We start from the raw sequence: 26,790 nt of genomic DNA, 5'->3' as shown, positions 1-26,790 counted from the left end.
AGACAGGAGGATCTTGAGTTCAAAGCCAGCCTCAGCAACGGCAAAGCACTGAGCAACTCAGTAAGATCCCATCTCTAATTGAATACAAAATAGGATTGGGAATGTGGCTCTGAGTTCAATCCCCAGGACCCTACCCCCAAAAAATAAGTACACAGAAAACCAAATTAAACATCCCAAAGAAAACCAAAAATGTAGGAAAAGAAGGGAGAAAAGAGTTACTACAAGGGAAAAATAGAAGTAGTTAGTCTATATAGCAATAATCACATGGATGCTTAAAAAAAAATCAGTATTTCAAGAATGGGAAGTGTTTGAGGAGGAGGGTTGCAGTCAGGAGAGAAAGCCTCAAGTCTTTCACCATGGGAGTATATCTGAAAGATTCAACAAACAGGAAAAGCATAAATTTAGGTGTGTAGTAAATATCAAATTTTCAATTGGTACAGCATTTGCAAACAGGGCTTTAGGTTCAGTGCCCAGCACTACAAAAATAACCTGGAGTATTACCTCTAGAGGGCATGAAGGGCATGAAGGGCATGAAGTCATATGATTCAAGAATTTATTAAGTCATACATGCAAAACATACTGCTAATTGCATTAGCAAAAGATCAATGTAAAAACACTCCACAATTCTGCAACTGTCAATTTAAAAAATTTTGTTCTAGTGGTTGAAAGGTCCAACATTGTGTTCTTGCCAGCGAGTTTAAGTTGTACAGAACATTGTTAGCACTTGCACAGTTTACAGAACCTCACAGACCCAAAGGAACATCATTAGGCAAAGCCACAACAGGAAGCGTGTGTCCGTGTGTGTGTGAGGTAAACAGGGTCAGTATTAGTCACGTGACAGTGTTGGTAATCTGGCAAGACGGTGATGTTAAGAAGGTTCATAGTTGAAGAATATCTAAAATATTTTAAAAACTGTAAAGCTGCAACACATGATTTTTACACCTAAGGAAAGCACTTATTAGCTTTGAATAAAGTAACATGAAAACAGGAATGCACTTTTACTAACCTACAAAAAAACTAATGCATTATCAGAAAGATTTATAGTACAATTAGGAGGCATATTGCTCATTAAGAAGGGGTTCTATAAGAAAAGCACTAAGTTAGCAACTATGGGAATGGCCGTTCAAAAGTGAATTAAATGCCCAATTCCGGGAGGGATGGCAAGTATAGGAAAATGGAAAAGCTTAAGAAAAGACACTTAATACCGACCTTTCTTCATCTACTGCATTTGACAGAAATTAATCTTTAAAAATCTTTACCCGTGACACTTTTTATTCAGTTGAATTATTCTGTGTACAATGTAGTGTAAATTAATCTCTACTTATATTTAGTCAAAATACTGTCTTCATCCTTTGATCACGTCGTGTTTCACACACTCCACCCAGCACACCCACGACTAGGAACAGAATACTTCATTAGAGGAAACACGTGAATGAGAGTTCTGTTCAAAGTCTCTGCAAAAGCTAGTCGATTAAAAAAAAAAAAAAAAAAAAAAAAACCTCACCATGAAATCAGAAACTTATCCAAAGAGCCGAGTTATACTCATTTCATTACAACATACAGTACAGTTACGTGGTGAACATGGGCTGATAAGTTACTGATGCATTAAACGGCAACATTTCATTAAGGAGGCTGTGCTGCTTCACACGATCTCAAACTACTCGGAAAGCGTCTGCACCTCCTGACTTCAGAAGCGCAGTCTTCTTAGACAAAGGTCTCCCAACAGTTTAGTGCTCAGTGTTCTCAGCACAACGCAACTTAGTTCAGAAGGTATTTTGGCAACTCTTAATCTGAGCAAGAATAGGGGCTTTTGAAAAATAAGGCTTTAAGAAGGCTTGTCACTTTAGGGCTAAATTTTAATAGAATGTGAGTTTGAACTCATACACTTAAAACAAACCCTTAAAATTACTGATTGGTTCAAAATGGTTTTATGGAAAAATTAATCTTTAACAAAAACTTGGCATTGAGTGCGAAGGCTCCACTGTTTTTGAGCAAAGCATACAAAGGTTCCAAGGGGAAGGATCAAGAACGAGGGACTTGGACATTTACAACAGCAGGCATTTTCTCTTCCTCTTCTTGACAGGAGGTGGGCAGAGAACTGCTCGGATAGCTTCATCAAACACTGTCTTGAGGCCTCGCTGTGTGAGTGCTGAGCACTCCAGGTATTTTACAGCACCTACGAGACACACAGCCACACAGCAATGTACACTCAGCATGGCACGACACGACTCTCCTGATCAGGACAGCAGCAAAAGGCTGCTCCCCTGGAACCCTGCACCTTCTTCTGCTGATGTGACATGGCACTGCAGAGCCAACTCTAACCCCACCTCCACCTCCCAAGGGCTAACTAACACTAAGGCCTAGAAGGGCCTTGCTGGTTCCCCAAAAGTAAGCCAACCCTAAGCAGGAAAAATACATTCTCTCTACTTCCCCAGACTGAACCTCAGCCTCTCACTAGAGTAAAAGACATGCAGATCAGGTAGGAAAATGCAGGATTTCATACCAATCTCCTTAGCCATGGCTAACCCTTGTGGATAGGTGATCGGAGTCAGCTTCTTCTCCTTCAGTTTCTCAATTGTGTCTTTATCATCCCTAAGATCAAGTTTAGTTCCCACTAGGATGATAGGAGTGTTGGGACAATGGTGTCGCACTTCCGGATACCACTAGATGTGAAAAGAACAAAGTCTGTACCATTCTCTTCCACAGATGACCTTGACCTAAATTACAATTAAGGTGCAAAACTGTGCCAACCACCCCACTTCAGCTGCTGCCTGTCCTTCGCACCTTCCAGCTCAGCCTGAAAGAACTATAAGAAATAATCCTAGCAAGCCAGGACTCCTGGGATTAAGGAAAAAATCAGAGGAAATCACTTTATTTGGGGGAAAACATCCAATTCTTAGGATTATCTCAGAAAATTCATCACCTGTTCAGGGATAAAAATACACAAACTACCTAGTGGAGTACTCTGGCTCTGCCACCATTGCCCACCCTGAAAATGTCCCTGATTATTACAACAAAAAGGTCTCTCTCCCTCCTGTTTGACTACATTGACAAAGATCAAGCAAAAAGAAATGGTCATTAGACTGACTCCAAAGATGTTCTTTATTCTCTGAATGAGACCTGAAGCTTTAGAAATCTATATCCTAAAGGCATTGCTTAAAAACTGATTACGGGACTAAGGATATAACTCAGTTGGTTAGTGCTTGTCTCACATGCACGAAGCCCTGGGTTCAATCCCCAGCACCACAAAGAAATAATAATAATAATAAACCTGATAAAGTTCCCAAGAAATATCACTAAGACCAATTTGAATAACTGAAAATTCATAGCACTAAATGATATTTTTTATTGTTCCTTCCAATATTTAAAAGAAATAAGCATTACATGCCTATAATCCTAGCTGCTCAGGAGACTGAGGCATGAGGATTACAAGTTGGACACCAGCCATAGCAACTTAGTGAGATCCTGTCTCAAAATTTAAAAACTAAAGGGTTAGGGAGGTAAATTTAGTAGTAAAGCACCCCTGGATTCAATCCTCAATACCAAAAGAAAAAACAAAACAAAATCCTACTTACCTTTGCACGGACATTTTCAAATGATGCAGGACTCACAAGGGAAAAGCAAATTAAGAAAACATCCTATAAAAAGGAAACAGGAAAGCATTCAGAAAACAACCTTAAAATGAGGAAGGTGATTTGCTTCCTAAAGGCTGCTGGGAATGAGTCATTGGGTGCGGTGCTTACTGGTACCAGCAGCTGATGTCAGAGGCCAGCTCCCCCCACTCACCCCACCAGTCTGTCAGACTCCCAAATCAGAACCAGCACATCAAGCAACTAGTGAATTATGAGAAAGGAAGGGAGAAGGAAAATACTGAAAGCTGTTGGAGGCTGGGAAAGCATCAAATCAGACCCCCAGGGGGCCTCTTTTCCTAACTCTCAACTGGAGACCTAATTATCTGTTATAAACAGGCAAAAAAAGTACAGTAGTGCTCTTCCAATACTTCTGTAAAATATGATCTCTCAGTTTCCCAAAAGCAGAGTCAATTTTAAAAACATTAGCTACAAACAATATGCTTTTCATTAAGTTTTCTAATTGCAGGTTAAGTACAAACATTTTTAGATTATCACTGAGTTCCAATTAAACTGCTGTCACAGTCCCTGGCCACAAAATAGTGGCTGGCTTATTTGCTGTCCCCACCCTTCACTCTCCAACAAAGGGTAATTTAAGTGTGGAAGTAGCATCTTCCTAGCTGAGAACCACCTAGATACAGTCACAGACTCTCAAGCACAATTAGGGCCTCTGGAGAACTTGCCCCCAGGGCAGCTGTTGCTAAATAGAGATGCAAAGGAAAAGCAGCGCAGAGTAAATACTTGAAGAGAATTGCTGTTTAAACAGAAAATATTTGACTTTTTCTTCCCATCTAATACTGCACATAATGTAAAATTCAAATATTTACCTGTATAAAAAATGCCCAAGAGTTTCTAAAATGCTAGGATTATAAAACATATCCCTAGAAAAACGCAATTATGCTGCTTTTGAAATGCATACAATTCCCAAGCTAGCACTTTAAACCATCCAGCTGGTTATCTTGTACCTGAAAAGGAAAGAAACATCCCATACAACAGCTTTTTTATGAATAACATTGTTTAAATACTGGCTCATGCACAAGCTTGTCCAAGAATCACCAGGGCACCCCAGCATCCAAGTTGATTGCAACCATCTCAAAGCATGAGTGGGTTAGCTCACCAGTGCCGCACAGCCACCCAGACAGCCCACCACACAGGACAACACAGCAAAGAGAGAATGCTCTGGCAGCAAGGTTAGTCCTGCCCAGGCTCAACATGAAGCCACCCCTGTGAGCTCCCAGGTGGATTCTCACACCACCTCCTCTAATCAGCCCAGAAGGGGCCCTCTCACAAACCCTTCCTTGCACTTGGAAGGAGGGAAGCAAGCAGTTCAGAAACTGCTTCAATCAAGCTGGTAGGTGACCTGTCACGCTCCAATGAGAGCTTTTTTCATCAAGCAAAACCCCACCTTGAGTGAATTACAAACAAAACACTCAAGGAACTTGAGGTTCAATAAGAATTCCTAGGAAAACTAAGTGAAATGAGAGAAGAGATAAAGCTTGAGGCTTAAGTCGATTGAAAGTCTTACATACGGCAATCGGCTTGTCTTTGCCCCTGGACGTTATATCCTTACCATACGTGTCTCCAACCTAGTAACGTATGAGAACTTTGTTTGAGTTCAGTACAAACTGAAGAAAAATTAAAAAAAAAAAAAAAATCAACATAACCTGTTATTTATTCTTTATCAGAATTTCAGCTCAACCCTCCTGAGGGATCCAAAAGCATTTAATAACCTAAGACATCTTTGATGCCAAACACCACTGAATCATTCAATGAAACATGGCCAAAGGTTTCATTCCATCAGTGCAGTTCAACAATGGTCAAGTCAGACAAAACAACTGGGATGCCACAAAGGTGTTCCTTCTACTGTGGAGCACACACCAGAATTTAACACATTCCCATGCAGCTGGAAATGTTAGCAAGTGTCCCCTAACATAAAGGCCTGCTCATGTGCTGTCACTGGCATACATCAGCAACAGGCACTTCTTCAAAGAGCTGCATGCAAGTTCTTACAGACAAGTCCTGCAGAAGCCTGCATACCTGCCTGTGAAACATGCCTAATAGACCAGACTTGAGGGTTTTTCCAGGACACAGCCAGAGTTGAGAGCTGACAATTCTAACACTGAACACTAAAAGCTCCTGTGCAGAGCTGTGTTCCTGTCTTCCTCCTAGTTCTGTGTGTAGTTTGGATTTAGACTTGTATTACCGAAATGAACAATGAGGTTCAAAGTAAGACTCAATTCCAAGCCCCACTGTGGATTTGGTGAGGTTGCTCCTTAGAGACAAAAGTTAACATTTCCAGTGTTTACCACAATGCTTTTAATTCACTTCTTTGCTTCAAATAAAAATCAATAGACTTATTCTTTCAACACAGAACTCTTGAGGATTCTTCTAAGGGCAAATGAGAATTATTCTAATTTCATCTCAAGATTCTCTAATTTATAATTCAAAGATAATATTTGTTTCCCCTAACCCTCCTGATTTAATGTTTGGGCTGTTTTTAAAGATTTGTCCTCTGAAGGAATTGATGAGGGGCCAAATATTCATTGTGATCCACACTTGCTGAGATCAGTCACACACAAAAAACAGACTCAAAATACCATCTAATCACATTTGTTGTACCCTTTTCAGTTTTTAAGACATCTTTTTTGATAGATAAGGGACATGCACAACAGGAGCCAAGCAGTTCCAGTTCCCCTCCTATGTGAACACTGCACCATCTGCCTGTTCCTTCCTTGTTGCTTTTTCTTCCCCCAGCCTAAATATAGCTTTCAGAAAACATGTCTGGTGCTTCTGACACTTACTTTCTACCACCTATTCCTTCCAACTCTACTTTCCTAACACCATGGCATGTGAGGTTGTGCTGGTCAACCTGGCTCTCTGTTCTTCCCTGTCCTTGAACCATCAGCAAGCACTCCTTAGGAATACCTGGCTCTTTCAAGGTCTCTCACTTTCCTTCTTCACAAGTCAAGTGGCTGTTAGAACACCTCTAGTCCTGGCCTATCTTTCCTGTGACTTGAACACTAATACTTTCCTCAGATCACTATGATGTTTCCAACTATACCAGATGCCCAACGTGTCTTTTAAGAAAGTGGCAAGTCTTCCATGTCTTTATTAGTCTCCTATCACAAGCCACTTCCCTTCCTCACTGGTCAAAAGTACAGACAGAAACAATTCCACCAGCTGCTCCTCTGCCTGTCTACAGTACAGTCCACACTGATGGGCTGGTCTTGGTAGAATGTGACTGGGCAGACATCTGCATGGCTGAAATCTCACTACTCCAAAAGCAGTATTGTTTCTTTCATTTTATTCTCTTTTCCCTTCAGTCTTGGAATTCTGCCCTGCCCTCAACTTAGTACTGAGGACTGAGCCTATGGGTGCTTTATTTAGAGACAAGGAATCACTAATTAGCCCAAGCTGTCCTCGAACTTGCAATCATCCTACCTCAGCCTCCTGATTAGCTAGGATTACAAGTGTGTGAAATTTTCTTTTTGTTAATACAGGCATTTTATGTGCAAAGAAAGGACCAGGATATACATACATGACAGAGAAAAGGCAGAACTAAAAAAAGCTGGACATGTGTCATCACTGTGGAACCTCTAAGAAAATAAGCCCCAGAAAAAAAAAAAAAAGAAGCAGCCCAACACCTGGGAAGTAGCCTGGTGCCAACAGCTTTGTCACAGTGGGCCTGTTGAATGTAATAATTTCTCAGAACACCAATATCAGACAAGGCCCCATGTGACCACAATGAAATGAGACCAAAAGTAAAGAAAAAGACAAACTTATAATCTTGTCTAAGTGCAGACAAGTCAAAAGAATCACTGCAAACTACAAAACTGCTAAACATCCACCGCTCCTAGTAAATGAGTTACATACTTCCACCACAGCTTTAGTTTTGCTTCATCTCCCCACCAACTAGATGATCAAAATATACCAATGCAGAATTACCCTTTGCTCCTGATGGTATGCATCCACAAACAACAACTTCCTTTTTGAGCCCTACCACTCCCCCAACCATACAGCACAAGAGCAAATCTCACCCCAGTTTCCAGGTATTTCTCTTTCATGGCAAAAAGTAACAAACCCAATTCTGCTTAACTATAAGTGTGTTCCTAATGACCTGTAGCCGAAGGACACTGACCCAACTAATGAAGGCTGAGGCCTTTTGAAAAAAATCAAAATTTCCCAGCTAAACCAGGCATGGTGATACACACCTGTAATCCCAGCAGCTCGGGTGGCTGCAGCAGGAGAATTCCAACCTCAAAGCCAGCCTCAGCAAGTCGGCAAGGCCCTAAGTAACTGAGCAAGACCCTGTCTCAAAATAAAATATAAAAAAGGGGACTAGGGCTGGGGATATGGCTCAAGTGGTAGTGCGCTCGCCTGGCATGTGTGCGGCCTGGGTTCGATCCTCAGCACCACATACAAACAAAGATGTTGTGTCTGCCAAAAACTAAAAAATAAATATTAAATTTTTTTTTTTTAAAAAGGGGGGAACTAGGGTTGTGGCTCAGCAGTAGAGTGCTCACCTCACATGCGAGAGCCTGGGTTCGATTCTCAGAACCACATAAAAATAAATAAGTGAAATAAAGGTATTGTGTCCAACTACAACTAAAATAAATATATACACACACACACACACACATATATATATATATATATGGATGAGGATGTGGCTCAGTGGTTAAGCACCCTTCGTTAATCCCTGTAACCTACCCCCCCCCCAAAAAAATTCCCAGCTATATAAAGCATGGTTTTTCTTTTATCCAATGTTGCAGCAGTCTAACCCACTATTAACCCACTACGGTGCCACAGAGGTGTTCCTTCTACCTCTAGAGCACACACCAGAATTTAACACATTCCCATGCAGCTGGAAATGTTAGCAAGTGTCCCCTAACATAAAGGCCTGCTCATGTGCTGTCACTGGCATACATCAGCAACAGGCACTTCTTCAAAGAGCTGCATGCAAGTTCTTACAGACAAGTCCTGCAGAAGCCTGCATACCTGCCTGTGAAACATGCCTAATAGACCAGACTTGAGGGTTTTTCCAGGACACAGCCAGAGTTGAGAGCTGACAATTCTAACACTGAACACTAAAAGCTCCTGTGCAGAGCTGTGTTCCTGTCTTCCTCCTAGTTCTGTGTGTAGTTTGGATTTAGACTTGTATTACCGAAATGAACAATGAGGTTCAAAGTAAGACTCAATTCCAAGCCCCACTGTGGATTTGGTGAGGTTGCTCCTTAGAGACAAAAGTTAACATTTCCAGTGTTTACCACAATGCTTTTAATTCACTTCTTTGCTTCAAATAAAAATCAATAGACTTATTCTTTCAACACAGAACTCTTGAGGATTCTTCTAAGGGCAAATGAGAATTATTCTAATTTCATTCCAGATGTGGACCACCTACAAAAACTTAAACCAAATAGTTCTTTGAATTGGCATGAGGATTGGTAAGGGGAGAAAGAGGAAGGCTGGTGGTGAGCAAGTCCCCTACTTTAAGCTTCAAAAACTCCTCAATCTTGGCAGTCCTTCCAAAGACAGACTCAGAATGAATCTGACATACTTTTGTAGGCTTCTCCTATAATACAGCCTCTAACAAAACTAGGCTGTCCCAAACCCCTGGTATTAGAATCGTTTACCTTTATACAAAGAAGGTTGGGAAAGCATCAAAATCTGCACGTGCTGTGTGCCCAGGCAGATTTCAAGGGTATGTGCTGTGAGACCTACGAGATATCTAAAACAAAAAATCATACATCAGCAAGGCCTACAGTGGGTCCACGCTTGCTAAATATGCCCATGACAGGATCAAGCATGCTTTCCTTATTAAGGGACAGAAAACCGCTATGTTGAACGGACAAGCAGTGTCAGAAACCTACATTTTTAAAAAGTAATAATTAAAAACTGAAGCTTGAGTAATAAAAAGTCAAAAGGAAAAAAAAAAGACCTTAAACTAAGCAAAAAATATACTACTTGGGCAATTTTGAAAAAATGTGTAAATATTTATTATGTTTGCAGAATTGAAAACTTGGGACTTAATGGGTTAAAACCTTCAAGCAGGTGTGGTGGCACATACTTATAACCCCAGTGACTCAAAAAGCTGAGACAGGAGAATCACAAGTTCATCCAGACTTTGTTGAGACCCTGTCTCAAAATGGTGGGGTGGGAACAGGATATGGGGGATATATCTCAGTGGTAAATCATGTGTTCTATTCCCAGCAAAAAAAAAAAAAAAACAAGGTGAGGGGCGGGCTGACCTAAACAGAGGCCTACCATCTCAGCAAACAGGGTACATCAGCTGGATCAGACACCCACAGGGCATAAGCCTTATGATGCTGACACACCACTCATGTTCCTACTCCTGTCACTAAGTCCACACAGTGAAATACAAGATGTTGGATTTGAGCATTACTTTGATCTACCTATATGAGCATGCAGAACTTGCAAAAAAAAATATAGGTAACTTATTGAAGGATAGAAAAGCCCTTAGGATTATTTAATTTGGAAAAAATAATTTGAAGGGTAACTTCAACTGAAAATGATGACTAGCTGCTCACTATCTTTTGGAGAACAAAGTAGAAATTAATGGTTTAGACAAGATTTAGTTATATAGAACTATACAACAGAGAAGATGCCAACTTTAAATAACATGAAAAGCATAATATCTCTTTTTTGCATGGCCTAAATAAGAAATCTTCAACCTGGCCCTTCAGGAATGGGTTTGAGAAGTCTTGGGTAAGCCACATAAAAAGCCCTGTGGTCCAAAGAGCCAAAATCAGAGAGTTCCATTCAACACTTAGGTTGAGAGGTTTCCCCATTACCAACAAGACACCAAGGTGCCATCCTGAAACTCCCAGGCCAAATCCTCTTGGTAAAAAGTGATTCAAAGTAATGAGACATCTGGGCCCTGGTACCGAACCATTTGGGCCTGCCCCTGAGCTCCCAAGATCATTCCCTTGCAAAAAGGAGTTGAAACAAGCATATCTTTAACTGCTAGTCAGGTGCTCCTTAAGCACCCCCACTCACCCTCCTCAATTCTGGCACATGATGTATTACATAGCAGTCAGTTTATGGGTCTTTTCTGAAAGTTACTTGAGAGCAAGAACCCTGTCTTATTCCTTTTTTCCTACTCAAGTGCTTTATAGGAAAACAGTCCACTGATGTACATAGTCAAGACCTATAAAGTTTAGTCTTAAGCCCCGTCAGGGCAACACCCCCTTTGATTTCAGGCCTCTAACATAACAACATAGCTTTCTTCAATCTGAGAGTTCCCCTTATCTGTGCTCCTCAGCAGAATGGGACTCTTGCCAAGTCACCTTTGACTTGCTATGAGTGACTCCCTCAGAGAAAATGGCCTTGCCCTATCCTATATCCCCTGAGTCACAGTGGGGTGGCTCTCATTTCTCAGAAATGATGCCACACTCTTCCAGATTATCTAGGGGTTGATATTCCTATTCTACCAGTCACTGTTTTTAAATCCACTTAAAATTTGGAATGATTTGCCAGGCGCAGTGGTGCACGCTAATCCCAGCAGCTCTGAAGGCTGAGGCAAGAGGATCACAAGTTCAAAGCAGCCTCAGCAACTTAGCAAGGCCCTCAACAACTCAGTGAGACCCTGTCTCTAAATAAAATACAAAAAAGGGCTGGGGATGTGGCTCAGTGGTTGTACAAAAAAGGGCTGGGGATGTGGCTCAGTGGTTGAGTGTCCCTGAGTTCAACACCCCCCCCAAAAAAAGGAATGATTCAACACTCACTGATTACAGAATAGTTTTCAAGATATTTAAGATTTTGAACCATTTTATGTTTATGGGCTGATTTTTAATACTTAAATCACATTTAATTTTTAGTTATAGATTTAACTGAGAAACCACCCAACTGAAACATCCCACACTATATTTAGCACTGTTAACTAAAATTCAGCTAAAGTATAATGTGCAAAAACTACATAGTTTAGACTGTATTTGGCAATACTTCCAGCTAGAAACAAAATGCATGAGACTGTTGGTTAGAGGGAAAAGGCTGTATTCAAGATCTTAAAACTATCACTAAACAGGAAGTTTGTTTTAAAAAACAAGATCTAAGAAGATAATGGTTGGGCTGGGGTTGTAGCTCAGCAGTAGCATATGTGAGGCACTGGGTTCGACCCTCAGCACCACATAAAAATAAATAAATAAAATAAAGGTATTGTGTCCACCCACAACTAAAAAAATTTTTTTAAATACATAACACTCAATTAAAAAAAAAAGAAAGAAAGAAAAGTAATGATTAAGTCAATTAAGGCTACCCTACCACCAGGGCCTACCAATCAGGGCTCAAATATGATCATTCTCTAAGCTCTTCCTGATCCCATCTAGCACATTAACAGAAAATGACACTCACCAAAACACAACTTTCACCTAATGAGCCTCTAGACTGATCAAATTGTATCAATAAGAATGAAGAGGAATCCAAATAGCAGTTAACACTAGAGTGTGTGCAATATGCTAAGAATTTTCTATGTACATTACATGTATTAACTCTCTTGACTCAAGAAACAAAGAGGCAAAAACTAGAGAAGACACTGTCCAAAGTCACACAGCAGCTAGGAAGTGGAAAAGCAGGATCTGAACCCAAGGAATTTGCTCTGCTTCCTCTTTAAGTACCCACTGTTCTTGTCAGCTTCTGTTCTAATTCACTTTTTAATCTTTTAGTTGTTTTATAGAGAGGCAAAACAAATTTTTTTCTGATTGGCACAGCAGACCCATTTTATAAAAATAAAACCTCAATCTACATGGAAAAGATTTAGGTCTAAAGTCAAAGAATTATATATTTTATAAGAAAAAAATTATTAAGCCCTGATTAATTATTAATGTGGTTAAAGAGACTTTAATCTTAACTACTTAATTTGATACTGTAGTGAAAAACTGTCCCAAAGCAAATCATCTTCAAATTAACTGCTATTAAAAACTGGTTTGTGACAATAAAAACATTACCAGTTTTATTATGAGTGGGGGAAGTTTAATAAATATGGTAATTCTGCTTCCATGAGGAGAGGACAGATTATTCAATAAATAGTATTATATTTTACCCCCACTTGGAGGAGAGTCTGATGCTTGCCTATACTATACCAAAAATGAATTATAAATTAAAGATAAAACCTTTAGCTAAAAAAAAGCCTAATAAAATTAAATGAAAGAATGTAGAATGCGGGGCTGGGGATGTGGCTCAAGCGGTAGCGCGCTCGCCTGGCATGCGTGCGGCCCGGGTTCGATCCTCAGCACCACATACCAACAAAGATGTTGTGTCCGCCGAGAACTAAAAAATAAATATTAAAAATTCTCTCTCTCTCACTCTCTCTCTCTCTTTAAAAAAAAAAAAATTGTATATTTAAAAAAAAAAAAAAAAAAAAAGAATGTAGAATTCACAAGGCTAAATAACTGGTAATGCTCAAAAAGTAAAAATCTGAATTGCATGTAGGGAACCAATTTATATTGAGTGCTATTACTCAATATACCCAAATCACAGCAAAATAAGCAAACCATAGATATGCATTAATAACACATTCAAGAATAAAACATTAAAATTCAGTTTAGTCCTTACTGTTTGTGGATAGGAGAGGGGGCGCAATCTGTCATAATCTTCTTGTCCAGCTGTATCCCATAAGCCCAGATTCACAGGTTTCCCATCTACCATAACATTGGCAGAATAGTTGTCAAAACTGTAGAATGAGATAAAAGTGGTTAGTCACAGACAAAGGATCAAAGTCACTGTCCCAGCAGCACCTCACATCTCATAGAAGGTTTGCTAAAAGGCAGCAAATGGACCTGGATACTGCCAGGCCAGGAAATGACCACAAAGGCAAAAGGAGAAAGAGCTCTGAGAGAGAATGGCAGGCAGGCTGGCTGAAATGTATGAGGAACCAACTAAACACACACGTGAAAAAGAAAACTGCCTGAGAAACAAAGGACAAACTACTAAATTTAAGTGAAACAAATTTCTGTCAGCAATAAAAAATCTTTGCCTTAATAAACAAAAAGTTGGGGCTGGGGTTGTGGCTCAGTGGTAGAGTGCTCGCCTAGCATGCACGAGGCACTGGATTCAATCCTTAGCACCACCTAAATGTAAAATAAAAATATTGTGTCCACCTAAAACTAAAAAATAAATTTAAAAAATAAAATAAAATAAACAGAAAGTTTAAGACTTTTTTCCCCAGGAAAAAAGTGGAATTAGTTCCTCCTTCAAATCCCACATGTGGGGTTTTTCATGTATGTGTCTTATAATTTTCAACAAGTGTTTCCAGCCCTCACATCTGAGTATATGGAGTGATACTTGGTACAGTCCTGGTCATCCATGCCTACAACCAAAGTACAGTGGTAACAAGACATACCTGACTTTAGAAGCCACCCATGTTTTCAAAATGAGCACACCTGATCACATCAATGTTTAAAATAACTTAAAGCTACTATACACAAATTAGTTACTATAGGAAAAGGCAACAGAGAAAAAAGGCTTATAGGCTGACAGATATTTAAAAAGTGCTACTGATATCATAGCTAATTAAAACAAAAATAAGGGCTTTATGATTTTTTTCAAGCTTTGCAATTTAAGCCAAGACAAATACCCTAATACATTATTAGTTTATAAAAGTCAAGGATTTACTTTTTATATGCTTTTAATACTTCATGCCTCTTACTATACTGAAAGAAGAGCAAAGTCGAGATCTAAGCAAGCTCCCGATATAATTTACAGAATTTAATGACCTAACTTGTTTTTATAAAGAAAAGGTTTGGGAGGTGCCCATGGCCCCTATTGGTAGCAAAGTAGGTTAAATGAATGTGGTAATTCTACTTCCATGAGGAAAGGACAGATTATTCAATAAATATTCAATAAGCAGTATTGTATTTTCCCCCACTGGCATGGGTGGAAAATCAGATGCTTGCCTCATACTATACCAAAAATTAATTAAAAACATTAGCCAAAAAAAGCCTACAAAAAAAAAAAAAAATACTAGATAATATTCTTGCATCGAGGCAAAAAAAAAAAAGTGACCAGGGCTGGGGATGTGGCTCAAGCGGTAGCGCGCTCGCCTGGCATGCGTGCGGCCCGGGTTCGATCCTCAGCACCACATACAGACAAAAGATGTTGTGTCCGCCAAATACTAAAAAAAATAAACATTAAAATTCTCTCTCTCTCTCTCTCCCTCTTTCTTTAAAAAAAAAAAAAAAAGTGACCAGTGGTATAATCAGGTATAGTACTTCAAAATCAATAATCATTAGGGATTTAAGCTCTATCTATATGCATAGATAAAGTAAATTCCCACCATAAATACAAGACAACTAGGACAGAGTGTTACCATTTACATACTTTAAAATGTTCAATGGCACTTTCATAGAGCACCTAAGCAGTGTGCTGTGCTTGAGCAGGGCGGGACTTAAAGCCATTCCTCTCCACAGTGTCTCTGCCTTCACTGGGATGCACAAGACTCACTGGGCCACAGTGAAGCTTGGCTACTTAAAACTCCCTGGTAACCCAACATCAAAAAAGCATTTTGCTGGAGCTGGGGTTGTGGTTCATCAGTAGAGAGTTTACCTAGCATGTGCGGGGTGCTGGGTTTATTCCTCAGCACCACATAAAAATAAAATAGAGGTACTGTGTCCAACTACAACTGAAAACAAAAAAGCCCTTTTCCTTCTCCACCCAATTCTGCTGCCCTTGGGGAAGATGCAGCCCAATGGCCATTTCTATCCTACCTGGTTTCAACTGTGAAGCCTGTAACTTAACAATGACCTAGAACCAACTGATGGATGACTTGTCAGAAAAAGCCAATTAAAATCTAATGGAATACTTCACGTTTCACTTCCCATAGAGCCAAATTTATCCAAAACTCTTACATTCACAAGAATTGTTCTCTGACCAATCTCTGGTCAGCTTCCTTTTGACTAGCTCTAGATTTCTTTATATTACTACCAAGTGCTATATCTCACACTAAAATTTAACTTTGTTTTCTTGAGTATCTAAAAATTAGAAAAGCAAGGCTGTGTTTGCTCCATCATGTGAGAAAACTATATTAACTGACCAGGTATTTCATAAAAGTCCAAAATACTTACAATTAAATCCCAGACAATGTTTGAGAGGAAAACAAATTATATCCACATATACAAGCATTAAGATAGGGTTAACAACAAATGGGAAAAAAATCAGAAAAAAAACATATCAGACAATACAAGTATAACTGAAGATACTTACACAGTGGGGATATACTCTCCAGGAAATGCATTGGTTGTATAACTGATCAGTAGGCAAGTTTTACCTACAGCTCTAAAAGGAGAAAAATAAGATTGCTTAGTTGACATGAACATAATTATAGTTTTCTTTGTTCTGTTAAAATAATTTCTAGAAATCCAAACAAACCAGCATTTTTTCAAAAAGGTAAGACTATGGATCCATCTAGTTCTATTAAGGTTATGTGGTATTAGCACCAATAGTCAATATTTGTACAGTTGTTTGTACAAATTACAAAAGGAAGTTACAAAAGGAAGAACATTTTAAAATTTAAAAAAAGTTTCTTCTGTGAACATCTTCTGTGAACAAGCCTTTCATACAAGAAGTTTTAAGTTCTATACTCAATGTATTAGTTCACTAATACTAATGCAAACATAGCTTGCCCCTGCAACATACATGCAGTTATTTCTGTAAGAACTAACTTATTTTGTCATCCCTCAGGGACACAGCTCAAACTCCCACCCACTTCCTAAAGGCTTCCCTCAGTTTTGACTCTTCTCCAGAGCTTTTAGTTAAAAACCACCTTACATAAATGTTCTCACATTAATTTATCTGTATGCATTTGCCACGTCATGAGCTTTTAAAAACAGGGTCTAACAATACAGTCTACACATATTAATTAATAGCTCAGAGATGATAGTGTAAACGTCCCAAACAGTTACAAAGAGAAAGTAAAAGAGAACCATGTAGAAATAAATATTCAGGGCAAAAGAGCCACCTGTACAACTGGTAATGGGTACAGACTGGATCAATATTACCAGTAAACCATCAGGCAAAAGTCAAAGTGGTGATTCAGTCTCCCAACCACCTGAAATGTTTTTCAAGAGAATATTTCTAAAAATTAAGATTCCTGGGGCCAGGGATGTGGCTCAAGCGGTAGCACGCTCGCCTGGCATGCGTGTGGCCTGGGTTCGATCCTCAGCACCACATACAAACAAAGATGTTGTGTCCGCCAAAAACTAAAAAATAAATATTAAAAAATAATAATAATAATAAAAATTAAGATTCCTAGCCCAGGTGTAGTAGCACACATATAATCTCAGTTACTCAAGAGGCTCCCAAGTTGGAGGCCAGTCTGGGCAACTTAGCAAGACCCTGTCTCAAAATAAAATTTACAAAGGGCTAGGTATGTAATCAGTGATAGAACACTTGTGTAGAATGTGCAAGGCCTTGTGTTCAATCCCCAGTACAAACCAATCAATGGACAAAAATAAATTAGGGTCACTGCACCACTGTGCAGGGGCATGGTTGGAGTTTTACAGCATTCATAGGTTGACTTCTTCAGGGCTTTCTAAGGGCTCAATTCACCAAATGCCCTCTATAGTGAGCCCAGTTTCTTGCTGTTTTCTGTTGGTTTACCAAAGTTAAGATGATAAGAGTTCACTATGGTATTGGTTTAAAAGTTTTTTATTGTTCAATCCCAAATGCCATAAATGGATTCACCATAAAGAAAGTTTAGTGCTTTCCTATTTTTCCCTCACACTCTAAAGTTTTAAAGTGAAAATGTCTCAACAAGGGCAGATTACACGCTCATTCAATCTTGCCAGTACTTGTTTTACTCCTAACATTATTAAGGGCTTAACAAAAGTTGGAATTCTCCACCCCAAAGATCTCACAATCAAACATTACATCATCAGAAGGTAACTTCCAACTTCTAAGGTTTCCTAAATAGAAATGAGTCATTGGACATACATTTTGTAAAAGGCTTAGACTTTCAAAATGAACCTGTATAAGCAAGAGTCAAAAGATTTAGAGTCAGAAGCCTGCGTTTGAGATCCAGAACCAACTATCACTAAGTGGTTCCAATCTTTTGGCAAGTTCCAACTTTCTTTATATGCTTCAGTTTTTGTGTTTATCAAACAGATGCAAAACTACCAACTCATTCAGCAAACTACTGTGAGCATAAATTCAGTTTTAATTTATAGCAAGTGTGTACTATAAGAAGTATATTAGGCACCGAAGATATTTCATTGAACAAGGCCTCACAGAGTATGTGCACTTATTAAACTAAAAAATGAAGAACACAATCATTATACAGAAGTACTGGTATGAGGCTGGGTATGAGGCTCAGTGGTAGAGTGCTTGCCTAGCATATACAAAGCCCTGGGTTCAATCCCTGGAGTCCAAACAAATAAATAATCATCATCATCATCAGTATGATATTAGTAAAGATGCTCTGGAAATGCACAGCAAAAAAATCTAACCTAATCTGGGAATGCACAGAAAAAAATCTAACCTTGTCTTCGGGGTAGACAGAGAAGGCTGCAATGTATGCTAAAAACTTATGAGGAATGGAGACAGAATGGGCAAACAAAGCAACAGCAGATGGGGAGGCCCAGAGTTGAACGAAGCCCAGCATAACTTAACAAGAAATATGGGGGCAGTGGTAGAGGAAAATCTGAAGAGGTGTCATCTCCTTAAGAAGAGATGTGGGATTGATCCTGCCTACAAGCCAGAGAAGGTAAATTGCCAAGAATGCATTCGATTTTCCAAGAAATATCCAAATACACTGTGGAAAGAGGACTGAGGAAGGTGTGACATGAGGTAGGAAAATAAGGAAGCTGCTGCTGTGTTCCAGTGGTAGTCTGGACCACAGAGAGGGACAGTAGGGTGAAAATAAACGGGCTGTTTCATGAGCTACTTAGACACAAAGCAGAACAATCATGGTTTGGCCATGGTTTAGATGTGGTAGTTGAGAAAGAAAGTGGAGTCTAAGGCCAGGATAAATAAACCCTTTTTCAAAATGACAAATGTTGTGTAGAAAACGATAACAATTCTTTTTACTTAATGTCTAAGACAAGCAACTATAAATGTTTTAAGATAAAATATCTTGCTGAACACACTGGTGCAGGCCTGTAATCCCAGTCACTAAAGATACTGAGGCAGGACGATTTGAGACCCTGTCTTAAAATAGTAATAAAAAGGATTGGGATTGTAGCTCAGTGGTAAAGCACTCCTGGATTCAATCCCCAGTACCAAAAAAGAAAAAAGATATTGGCATAATCTGATACTGGCTGATAATTTACTATCAATCATTATTGGCTACAAATCTATGTTCTTTTTTTTTTTGGGGGGGGGGGGCGGTTACCGGAAATTGAACTCAGGGGCACTCAACCACTGAGCCACATCCCCAGCCCTATTTTGTATTTTACAAAGTGAGACAGGGACTCACTGAGTTGCTTAGTGCCTTGTTTTTGCTGAGGCTAGCTTTGAACTCTCATCCTCCTGCCTCAGTCTCCGGAGACACTAATCTATAAATCTTTACGAAAAAGATTAAATTGTGGAATTCTGATTTTTAAAATAAGTACATGCCCCACCTTTTTTTAATTATTAAGAACAAAAAAATTAAAAATTTTATTTATTCATTCCTTGTATATATATAAAAATATAAATCAGAGGCTGGAGTTGTGACTCAGAAGTAGAACGCTCGCCTAGCACATGTGAGGCGCTGGGTTCAATCCTCAGTGTCACATAAAAATAAATAAATAAAATAAAGGTATTCTGTCCAACTACAACTAAATATGTGTGTGTGTGTATATATATATAAACATATATAAATCAACTCTAGAGGTCAGAGTCAACGTCTGCACTTGGCAAAACAACTTGAACATAAATTCATGAAGAATGTCAGCCATGTTGGATCACAGTGTGGACAGGCTCTTGTAGAATTTCTGGAAGTTTTGCTTTGGAATTTCCAGTTTTATATATTTAACTGCTCAGTTAAACCTCTTTTTAATCTTTGAAAGATGTCATCACTCTAGAAAATGAACCTGGATTGGCCTGCAGGGAGAAAGCTCATGTCAGTTCTTTTTTTTTTTTTAATATTTATTTTTTAGTTCTCGGCGGACACAACATCTTTGTTTGAATGTGGTGCTGAGGATCGAACCCGGGCCACACGCATGCCAGGCGAGCGCGCTACCGCTTGAGCCACATCCCCAGCCCCTCATGTCAGTTCTATATTGGATTTCTCCAAGTTCACAACATTACAATTTTTTAAACCTGTATTTGACTAAAGCCAATAACGTACATTCTGTTAGGTTCTTCACTTTCCCATTAAGAGAATGTTTTACTTTTTTTTTTTCTGCAAACCTTATTATTTCTTGCAATCTATAAACCACAACTTAAAAGCACATAAAATCAATAATTACGAAACACTGGCAATTTCCTCACATTAAAAAAATAAAAATGAAAGGGGGGGGCTGAGGTTATGGCTCAGAGGTAGAGCACTCGCCTAGCATGTCTGAGATAACTGGGTTTGATCCTCAGCACAACATAAAAATAAAGATATTTTGTCCATCTATAAGTAAAAAAAAATTTTTAAGGGATCTAGGAAGCATAAATAATTTTCTGCTCTGCTTTTTAAGATAAACTGATCATAGGAAAGAAAAAACATTCTTCCAAGGACAAATGTAAACCAAAACAAAGAGCATGCAATGTCATCTAAAAACACAGTTTTGGGGCTGGGATGTGGCTCAAGCGGTAGCGCGCTTGCCTGGCATGTGTGCGGCCCGGGTTCGATCCTCAGCACCACATACAAAGATGTTGTATCCGCCGAAAACTAAAAAATAAATATTAAAAAATAAATAAATAAATAAATAAAAACACAGTTTTGTTTTGTTTTGTTTTTATTGGAGAATGAATCCAGGGTCACTCAACCACTGAGCCACATAACCAGCCCTTTTAATATTTTATTTAGAGACAGGATCTCACTAAGTTGTTTACACTCCCACTTAGTTGCTAAGGGTGGCTTTGAATTCAAGATCCTTCTGCCTCAGCCTCAATTTACAGTGAGAAATAAGGTATGGGGATTCTGTAACAAATGCTTAAAGAGAATATGTACAGGAAAAAAATATGAACTAGTAAGAGTAGTTCAGGGGTTGAGGTTGTGACTCGGTAGTAAAGCACTTGCCTTGAAAGTGTGAGGCACTGGGTTTAATCCTCAGCACCATATAAAAATAAATAAAGGTATTATGTTCATCTACAAAAAAAATTATTTTTAAAAAGAGTAGGTCAGAGCTGGGGTTGTAGCTCTGTGGTAGAGCACTTGCCTAGTATGTGTGAGGCACTGGGTTCGATTCTCAGCACCACATATAAATTTAAAGAAAGGCACATTGACAACTAATATTAAAAGAGAGAGTAGTTCAGTGTTACAAAAACACAAAACCCAATCTGAAATCTTAAGTTCTATTTCCAACAGTGAATATCACAGCAAATGAACAGAAAGCTAGCCAAAACCAAACAAAAACAGAAAGCTAGCCATCATCACCATTAGAGGCTCCCTAAAAAATTAAGATTCCAGGGCTGGAGATATAGCTCAATGGGACAGTACTTGCCTAGCATGTGTGAGACCCCAGTTCAATATCCAGCACAGCGCGAGCGCACACACACACACACACAAATTAAGATTCTGTTTAAAGTTTCTCAAACACTCAAGGCTGAAGACACTACATATGAATTGTTGAATTATGGGCTCTTTTCCTCTGGAGAAGGCCCACATTCTCTCCTGAATGTGTATTTCTTGCTTTATCTCAAAAACTTCTCACTCTTGACACAGCCTACATTATCCCTTAAATATCTCTACTTTCCTAAATAAACAGTTGTGTCTCTGAAAAGGAAAAAAAAAGAGAGAGAGAGAATGAATACTGAAGTGTGAAGCAGATTTTTTCCCAGTCCACCCTTCTAGAATCAAGTCCAACTATGGTATAGCAGATATGAGTGAGCTCAAGATACAGAGTTCAAAAATACATATCTTAACTGCATACCACTCCATTCTCCTTCAACTCCTCTATTAAATCCCCTGTTAGTGGGATGATATGTGATAAAGCAAATAGAGTAAAATACTGACTACAGATTATAGTGGTGAGAATACGGGTGTTGACTATACTCAATTTTTCTGTATGCTTGAAATTTTTCATATTAACCTGTTGGTGGAAACATGTTCCTTCTGATGACATGTGATAACTACACTGATAACAAGACTCCTGATAAAAAACATCTCCCTCTAGGAAGACTACAATCAGAAGACAGAGCTATCTGTGATACAGAGGTGAAAAAGTAGGAAGCACTAAGATATTAAATGACTAATGCAAAAGACAGAAGATTATGACAGATTGAAGGTTTCTAAAAATGGCTTCCTGATACTCCTCCACTTAACCCAATCCCAAACTTTTACTAGTACTGCCATTCCACACCCCCACATTGCTGGGAATTGAACCCAGGGCTTCAGGCATACTAGTATCTGTATCCTGTATCCCTAGTCCTGTATTTAAAAAAAAAAATGTATATTATTATATATAATTTTGCCAACCATTATCAGTCATACATTAAATCTAAGCTTGTAAGCCAGTGCAGAGAATTCAAATACAGGTCAAAACTAAAGAAGATAAAAAGTAAACCTCAAAACACACCAAGACAATTTATGAAGAACTGAAATTCATTTTTCATGCTATCACACAGTTCAATGGAAATACTAAATGGCACACATTCTTATAAAGATGATGTCACAAGAGGCATTTATCACACTCAACTAAAAAAAAACACCTAGGCAGCTATGTCTTAAGTCAGACACTGTGGCGCACAGATCACTGGTCCAACCAAAAATCATTTTGTATGAGGTCTTCAAGTCATTCACCCTCCACCTTCTAGTCAACCAAAGTTAAAACAACACTATTAAATACTGGTTTTGGTTGTGGGTATACCCCAGTGGTGAAGCATATACTATCCCCAGAATCAAAAAAAATTTTTTATTTAAAAAATTTCAAAACAGTTGTGAGATGCTGTCTTACCTAAGTAAAGAGACAATCAATCTTAGGGCAGAGGTCCCCCTCAAATAAAAATTATAGGTCCTACATTCAGGAAAGACTACCTTTTTTTCTTAAAGATTTTTAAGATGAACACAATATCTTTATTTATTTTATTTATTTTTATGTGGTTCTGAGAATCGAAACCAGTGCCTCATGTGTGAGGCAAGTGCTCTATCACTGAACTATAACCCCAGTGCCAGGAAAGACTATCTTTAAAAAATAAATCCTATCTCATATTTTATACCCAATGCCCATTTACTGCTATACAGGAAATTATATACCAAAAGAATACAAGCTAGGGGCTGGGGTTGTGGCTCAGCAGTAGAGCACTTAGCTAGCACGTACATCCTCAGCACCATATGAAAATAAATAAATAAAATAAAGGTATTGGAGCTGGGTTTGCGGCTCAGTGGCAGAGTGCTTGCCTGGGTTTGATTCTCAGCACCATATATAAATAAATGAACAAAATAAAGCCCCATCAAAAAATTTATAAATAAATAAATTAATTAAATAAGGGTATTATGTCCAACTACAACTAAAAAAATAAATAAAATTTAAAAACAAAAAGAATACAAGCTAAATGATTCTCACTATAATACGGTTATAACATAGTTTATAATTCCTTAAATAAGAAAGCTTGGGGCTGGGGTTGTGGCTCAGCAATAAAGCGCTTGCCTAGCACGTGCAAGGCCCTGGGTTTGATCCTCAGTACCACATAAAAATAAATAAATAAAATAACTACAACTACAACTAAAAAATAAATATTAAAAAAAGAAAGCTTGCAATTTGTGAAACCTCAATCAGTTTGCCTTCATTGCTTTTATTATTTTTAATTGTTTATAATTCTACAACATTAAGTACCTTTAAGCCCCACGAAATTTAGGCCCATATTTATAATTAGCAATTTCTGAATAAAAAAAATTCAAACTATAATATCAGGAATATTTGGTTAAAAGCAGAAAAATGTTTCTGGTGTGAAAATTACATATGTACCTAGATTTTTCACTAAAATAATGTTTGCCACATATTATCCCTTTACGTAATACAGCTTAAACTCTTCTGTAAAGGCACATTTCATTTACATCACTTAGCTGTATCACTAGTCAATACCAAATGTCAAATGCAGTCTTAAAAATCATACTGAAAAAAAAAAAGCCAGGAACTGTGGCTTTCTGGTGTCCAGTATGAGGGTCTCTTGGAATACTCTACTACCACTGAGCTACATGCCAGGTCTTTTATTTTTTTTTATTTTGAGACAGGGTCTGGGTAAGTTGCTGAGGCTAGACTTGAACTTGCCATCCTCCACCTCCGCCTCTCTAGGTTGCTGTAACATTATGCACAGCAGGAACTACATATTTCCTCAGAGTCTTCCAGTAATAAAAAGAGCAATAGTAACAATGACAACAATAACTGGCGATTACTAAGCACTCAGCAAAGAGTAAGGCACCTATCAGGCTCTTAATATTTACCTTTCCCTTGATGCATCTCTTCAGGATGAGTGATATGGTCAAGGTTACCCCATAAGTAAGTGGTGGGGTGGGGATTAAGGAAGGATATAGTTCCCATAGTGGGCATTCAACAAGTATCTGACTATATTTTAAAAAGCTAGGGCTAAGGTTGTGGCTCAGTGGCAGATGGCGTATCTTGCATAGGTGAGCACTGGGTTCAATCCTCAGCACAACATAAAAACGAACGAATAAAATAAAGATATCATGTCCATCTACAACTAAATTTTTTTTTAAAAAAAAGAAAAAAAAGCTAATACAGGGATGGAGGTGTTGCTCAGTGGTTAGAGCACTTACCTAACACATTCAAAGCCCTGGATTGATACCTAGCAACAGGAGCTGGGGAGCCAAAACAAGACATTACAGGTCCATGACTTGCTCATATTAATTAAATTAAATGTAACTGTTGTGTGCATACATATATTTTTTGGGGGGTGGGAGGATACCAGGAATAGAAGTGCCTCTGGAGGCACTTAACCACTGAGTTACATCCTAAGCTCTTTTTATTATTGCTTAGTGCCTCTCTAAGTTGCTAAGGCTGGCTCTGAATCTGCTATCCTGCCTCAGCCTCCTGAACCACTGGGTGCCACCACACCAGGTTTCTCCTTAGATTTTAGTCTTGGAATTCTTCAAATAACATCACATACTATGATTGAGTACTGAATTAGCAGCAACTTTTTATTTTATTTATTTTTTGGTACTGGGGATTGAACCCAGGAGGGCTTTACCACTGAGCTACATCCACAGCACTTTTTGAGACAGTGTCCCACCAAATTGCCCAAGCCAGCCTGGGCTACAGCAGCCTCCTAAGTATCTGGGATTAAGTGGGATTACAGGCTTGCACCACTGCAACTGGCCAATTTAACTTTTAAAAAACTAGTATGTAGTACTTTTATATATCCCATGCCACTACTGATTCAGTATTTTTAACTTTTAAAGGAAATTCAGATAACTATATGACATGCAAAAAGAAGAAAACTTCATCTAAAATAATTCACTATAAAACTGAACATCTTTTCCAAGTGACAGAGTAAAGCTTTCTTTCAAAAAGTTAAAGAAAGACACAGATACATTCAAATTAAGTGAACCTTACAATTTCTAGTTATATACATAGAAGCCAGCAAATGGGCAAATCCCAAAGACTGGTTATCTTACAAATATCAGTTGTTTGTCTTTCATCTCAATTAGTTATAGAAACAATTTCAAATGTCCAACCTAGAATCATCTAAATAAGTTGAAAATCAACAAATACATTTAGAAGCATAAAAGTAAAATCAATGCTAAAGTTAAGTTTGGAGAATATTAACCAAAAATTAACGGGATGCCAGAACTTGTCCTTCGACTTTACTCAACTTCACTACGTACCAGTTGCATTCTGAGTTTCATGAAACTGCTAGTAATTCTCCGAGCTTCCTTGTTAACACTAACCTACACAAGCAAAGCTCAGACGCGCAATTTTGCTCGGATTACACTGAGATTCTTGTTTCTATACGGGGGGGGGAAAAAACGAATAAGACAAGTCTTGTCTTCCTCAAGGGCCTGTAACCACCACGAACAGTAATGAAAAGAAAAGCCTAGAGTCACACGGAGCCCGTTCTGCTCCGGCCATACCTAATGCATTAAACGAAGGTCCATTTGGAAGTTTGGGTCTGTTTTTTTTTTAATCTTTATGACACCAGGCTCTTTTCAGAACCTTCTTTATCAGATCGGGCTCCTCACAGATAGCATCTCAATTAAGTTTCTCCACGAAAAGGATCATCTTAGAACCCTTAAAGTGGAGAGGTGCCAATCAGAAGCAACCTAGTGGTCCTAAGTAAGTTTGGAGGCCGCCAAAGTGGCCCGTGCAAACAGGCATCCAACAGGACCAACTCCGGGTTAGAGATGAAGGAAGAAACCAAAAAGAACTCCTTCCTCCACGGGGAAAAGGGACAACCACCTCCAAGCCCGCCTAATCTTCGTGCCAACCAGGGCGGGCGGCGTCCGCCCGGGAAGAAAGTGGAGGGTGGAGTTCACTTTTCCCTCCGGCCCGGAGCGCACAAGCCCTCCCCCACCGAAGCGCCGGAACCAGGCCCGCGCCGCGGCCCGGGAGGCTGGGAGCCAGCGCCCCGCGAGGCCCGCGGCGGCCACGCGAGCCCGGCAGCCGGGCCCAGCCCGCCGCCCTCGCCGCCCCCGGCCCTCCCTGGCCCACCTCGCCGCCCCCGGCCCGCCGGCACTCACCCGTCTCCCACCACCACACACTTGATGGCCTGCATCTGGGCCGCTCGCGGGGCCGCGGCAGCGGCCGAGCGCTGAGACGAGAAGCGGCGGGCGCGGAAAGCGGCGGGCGGGCTGACGCGCGGCTACGGACGGCGGGGCGCGGGGTGCCGGGGCCGCTGTCCACGCCGCCTCGCCCTCCGCGGACTGGAAGCTAAAGCCTGGCAGCGGCCACCACCCAAAGCTGAGGAAAACTGCAGAGAAACAGGAAATGGCCGCTCCACTCACATCCGGCCTCCCCTCCCCGCGCGCCGGCGCCGCCGCTCCCAGGCTCCGGGCGGGGCCGCTCCCGCCCGCGCGGCTCCCGGGGTTCCTCTGGGCTTCGGGAGCGCTCGGGAATGCTCGGAA

The 26,790-nt window shown here is 39.6% G+C and overlaps 1 protein-coding gene across 2 annotated transcripts; it reads right to left on the bottom strand.

The window, feature by feature from the left end:
* Positions 1–539: 539 nt before the first annotated feature.
* On the bottom strand, positions 540–26,790 carry RAC1 (Rac family small GTPase 1). 2 transcript variants are annotated; one of them, XM_081297563.1, is made up of 7 exons: positions 26,407–26,790; positions 15,846–15,917; positions 13,200–13,317; positions 5,159–5,215; positions 3,576–3,638; positions 2,504–2,663; positions 540–2,176 (listed from the first exon to the last, which is right to left on the bottom strand). In XM_081297563.1, exons 1-7 carry the CDS (start codon positions 26,439–26,441, stop codon positions 2,046–2,048), a joined length of 636 nt encoding a protein of 211 aa, XP_081153689.1. In that variant the 5' UTR covers positions 26,442–26,790; the 3' UTR covers positions 540–2,045. The 2 variants fall into 2 exon arrangements, with proteins under 2 accessions (XP_081153689.1, XP_081153690.1); XM_081297564.1 differs by lacking the exon at positions 5,159–5,215 and having other exon boundaries at positions 26,407–26,773.

Source organism: Spermophilus citellus (assembly GCF_964194105.1).
Source record: "Spermophilus citellus genome assembly, chromosome: 6".
Lineage (NCBI taxonomy): Eukaryota > Metazoa > Chordata > Mammalia > Rodentia > Sciuridae > Spermophilus > Spermophilus citellus.
The sequence above is the reverse complement of the archived record's forward strand: the minus strand, read 5'-3'. Positions and strand labels throughout refer to the sequence as shown.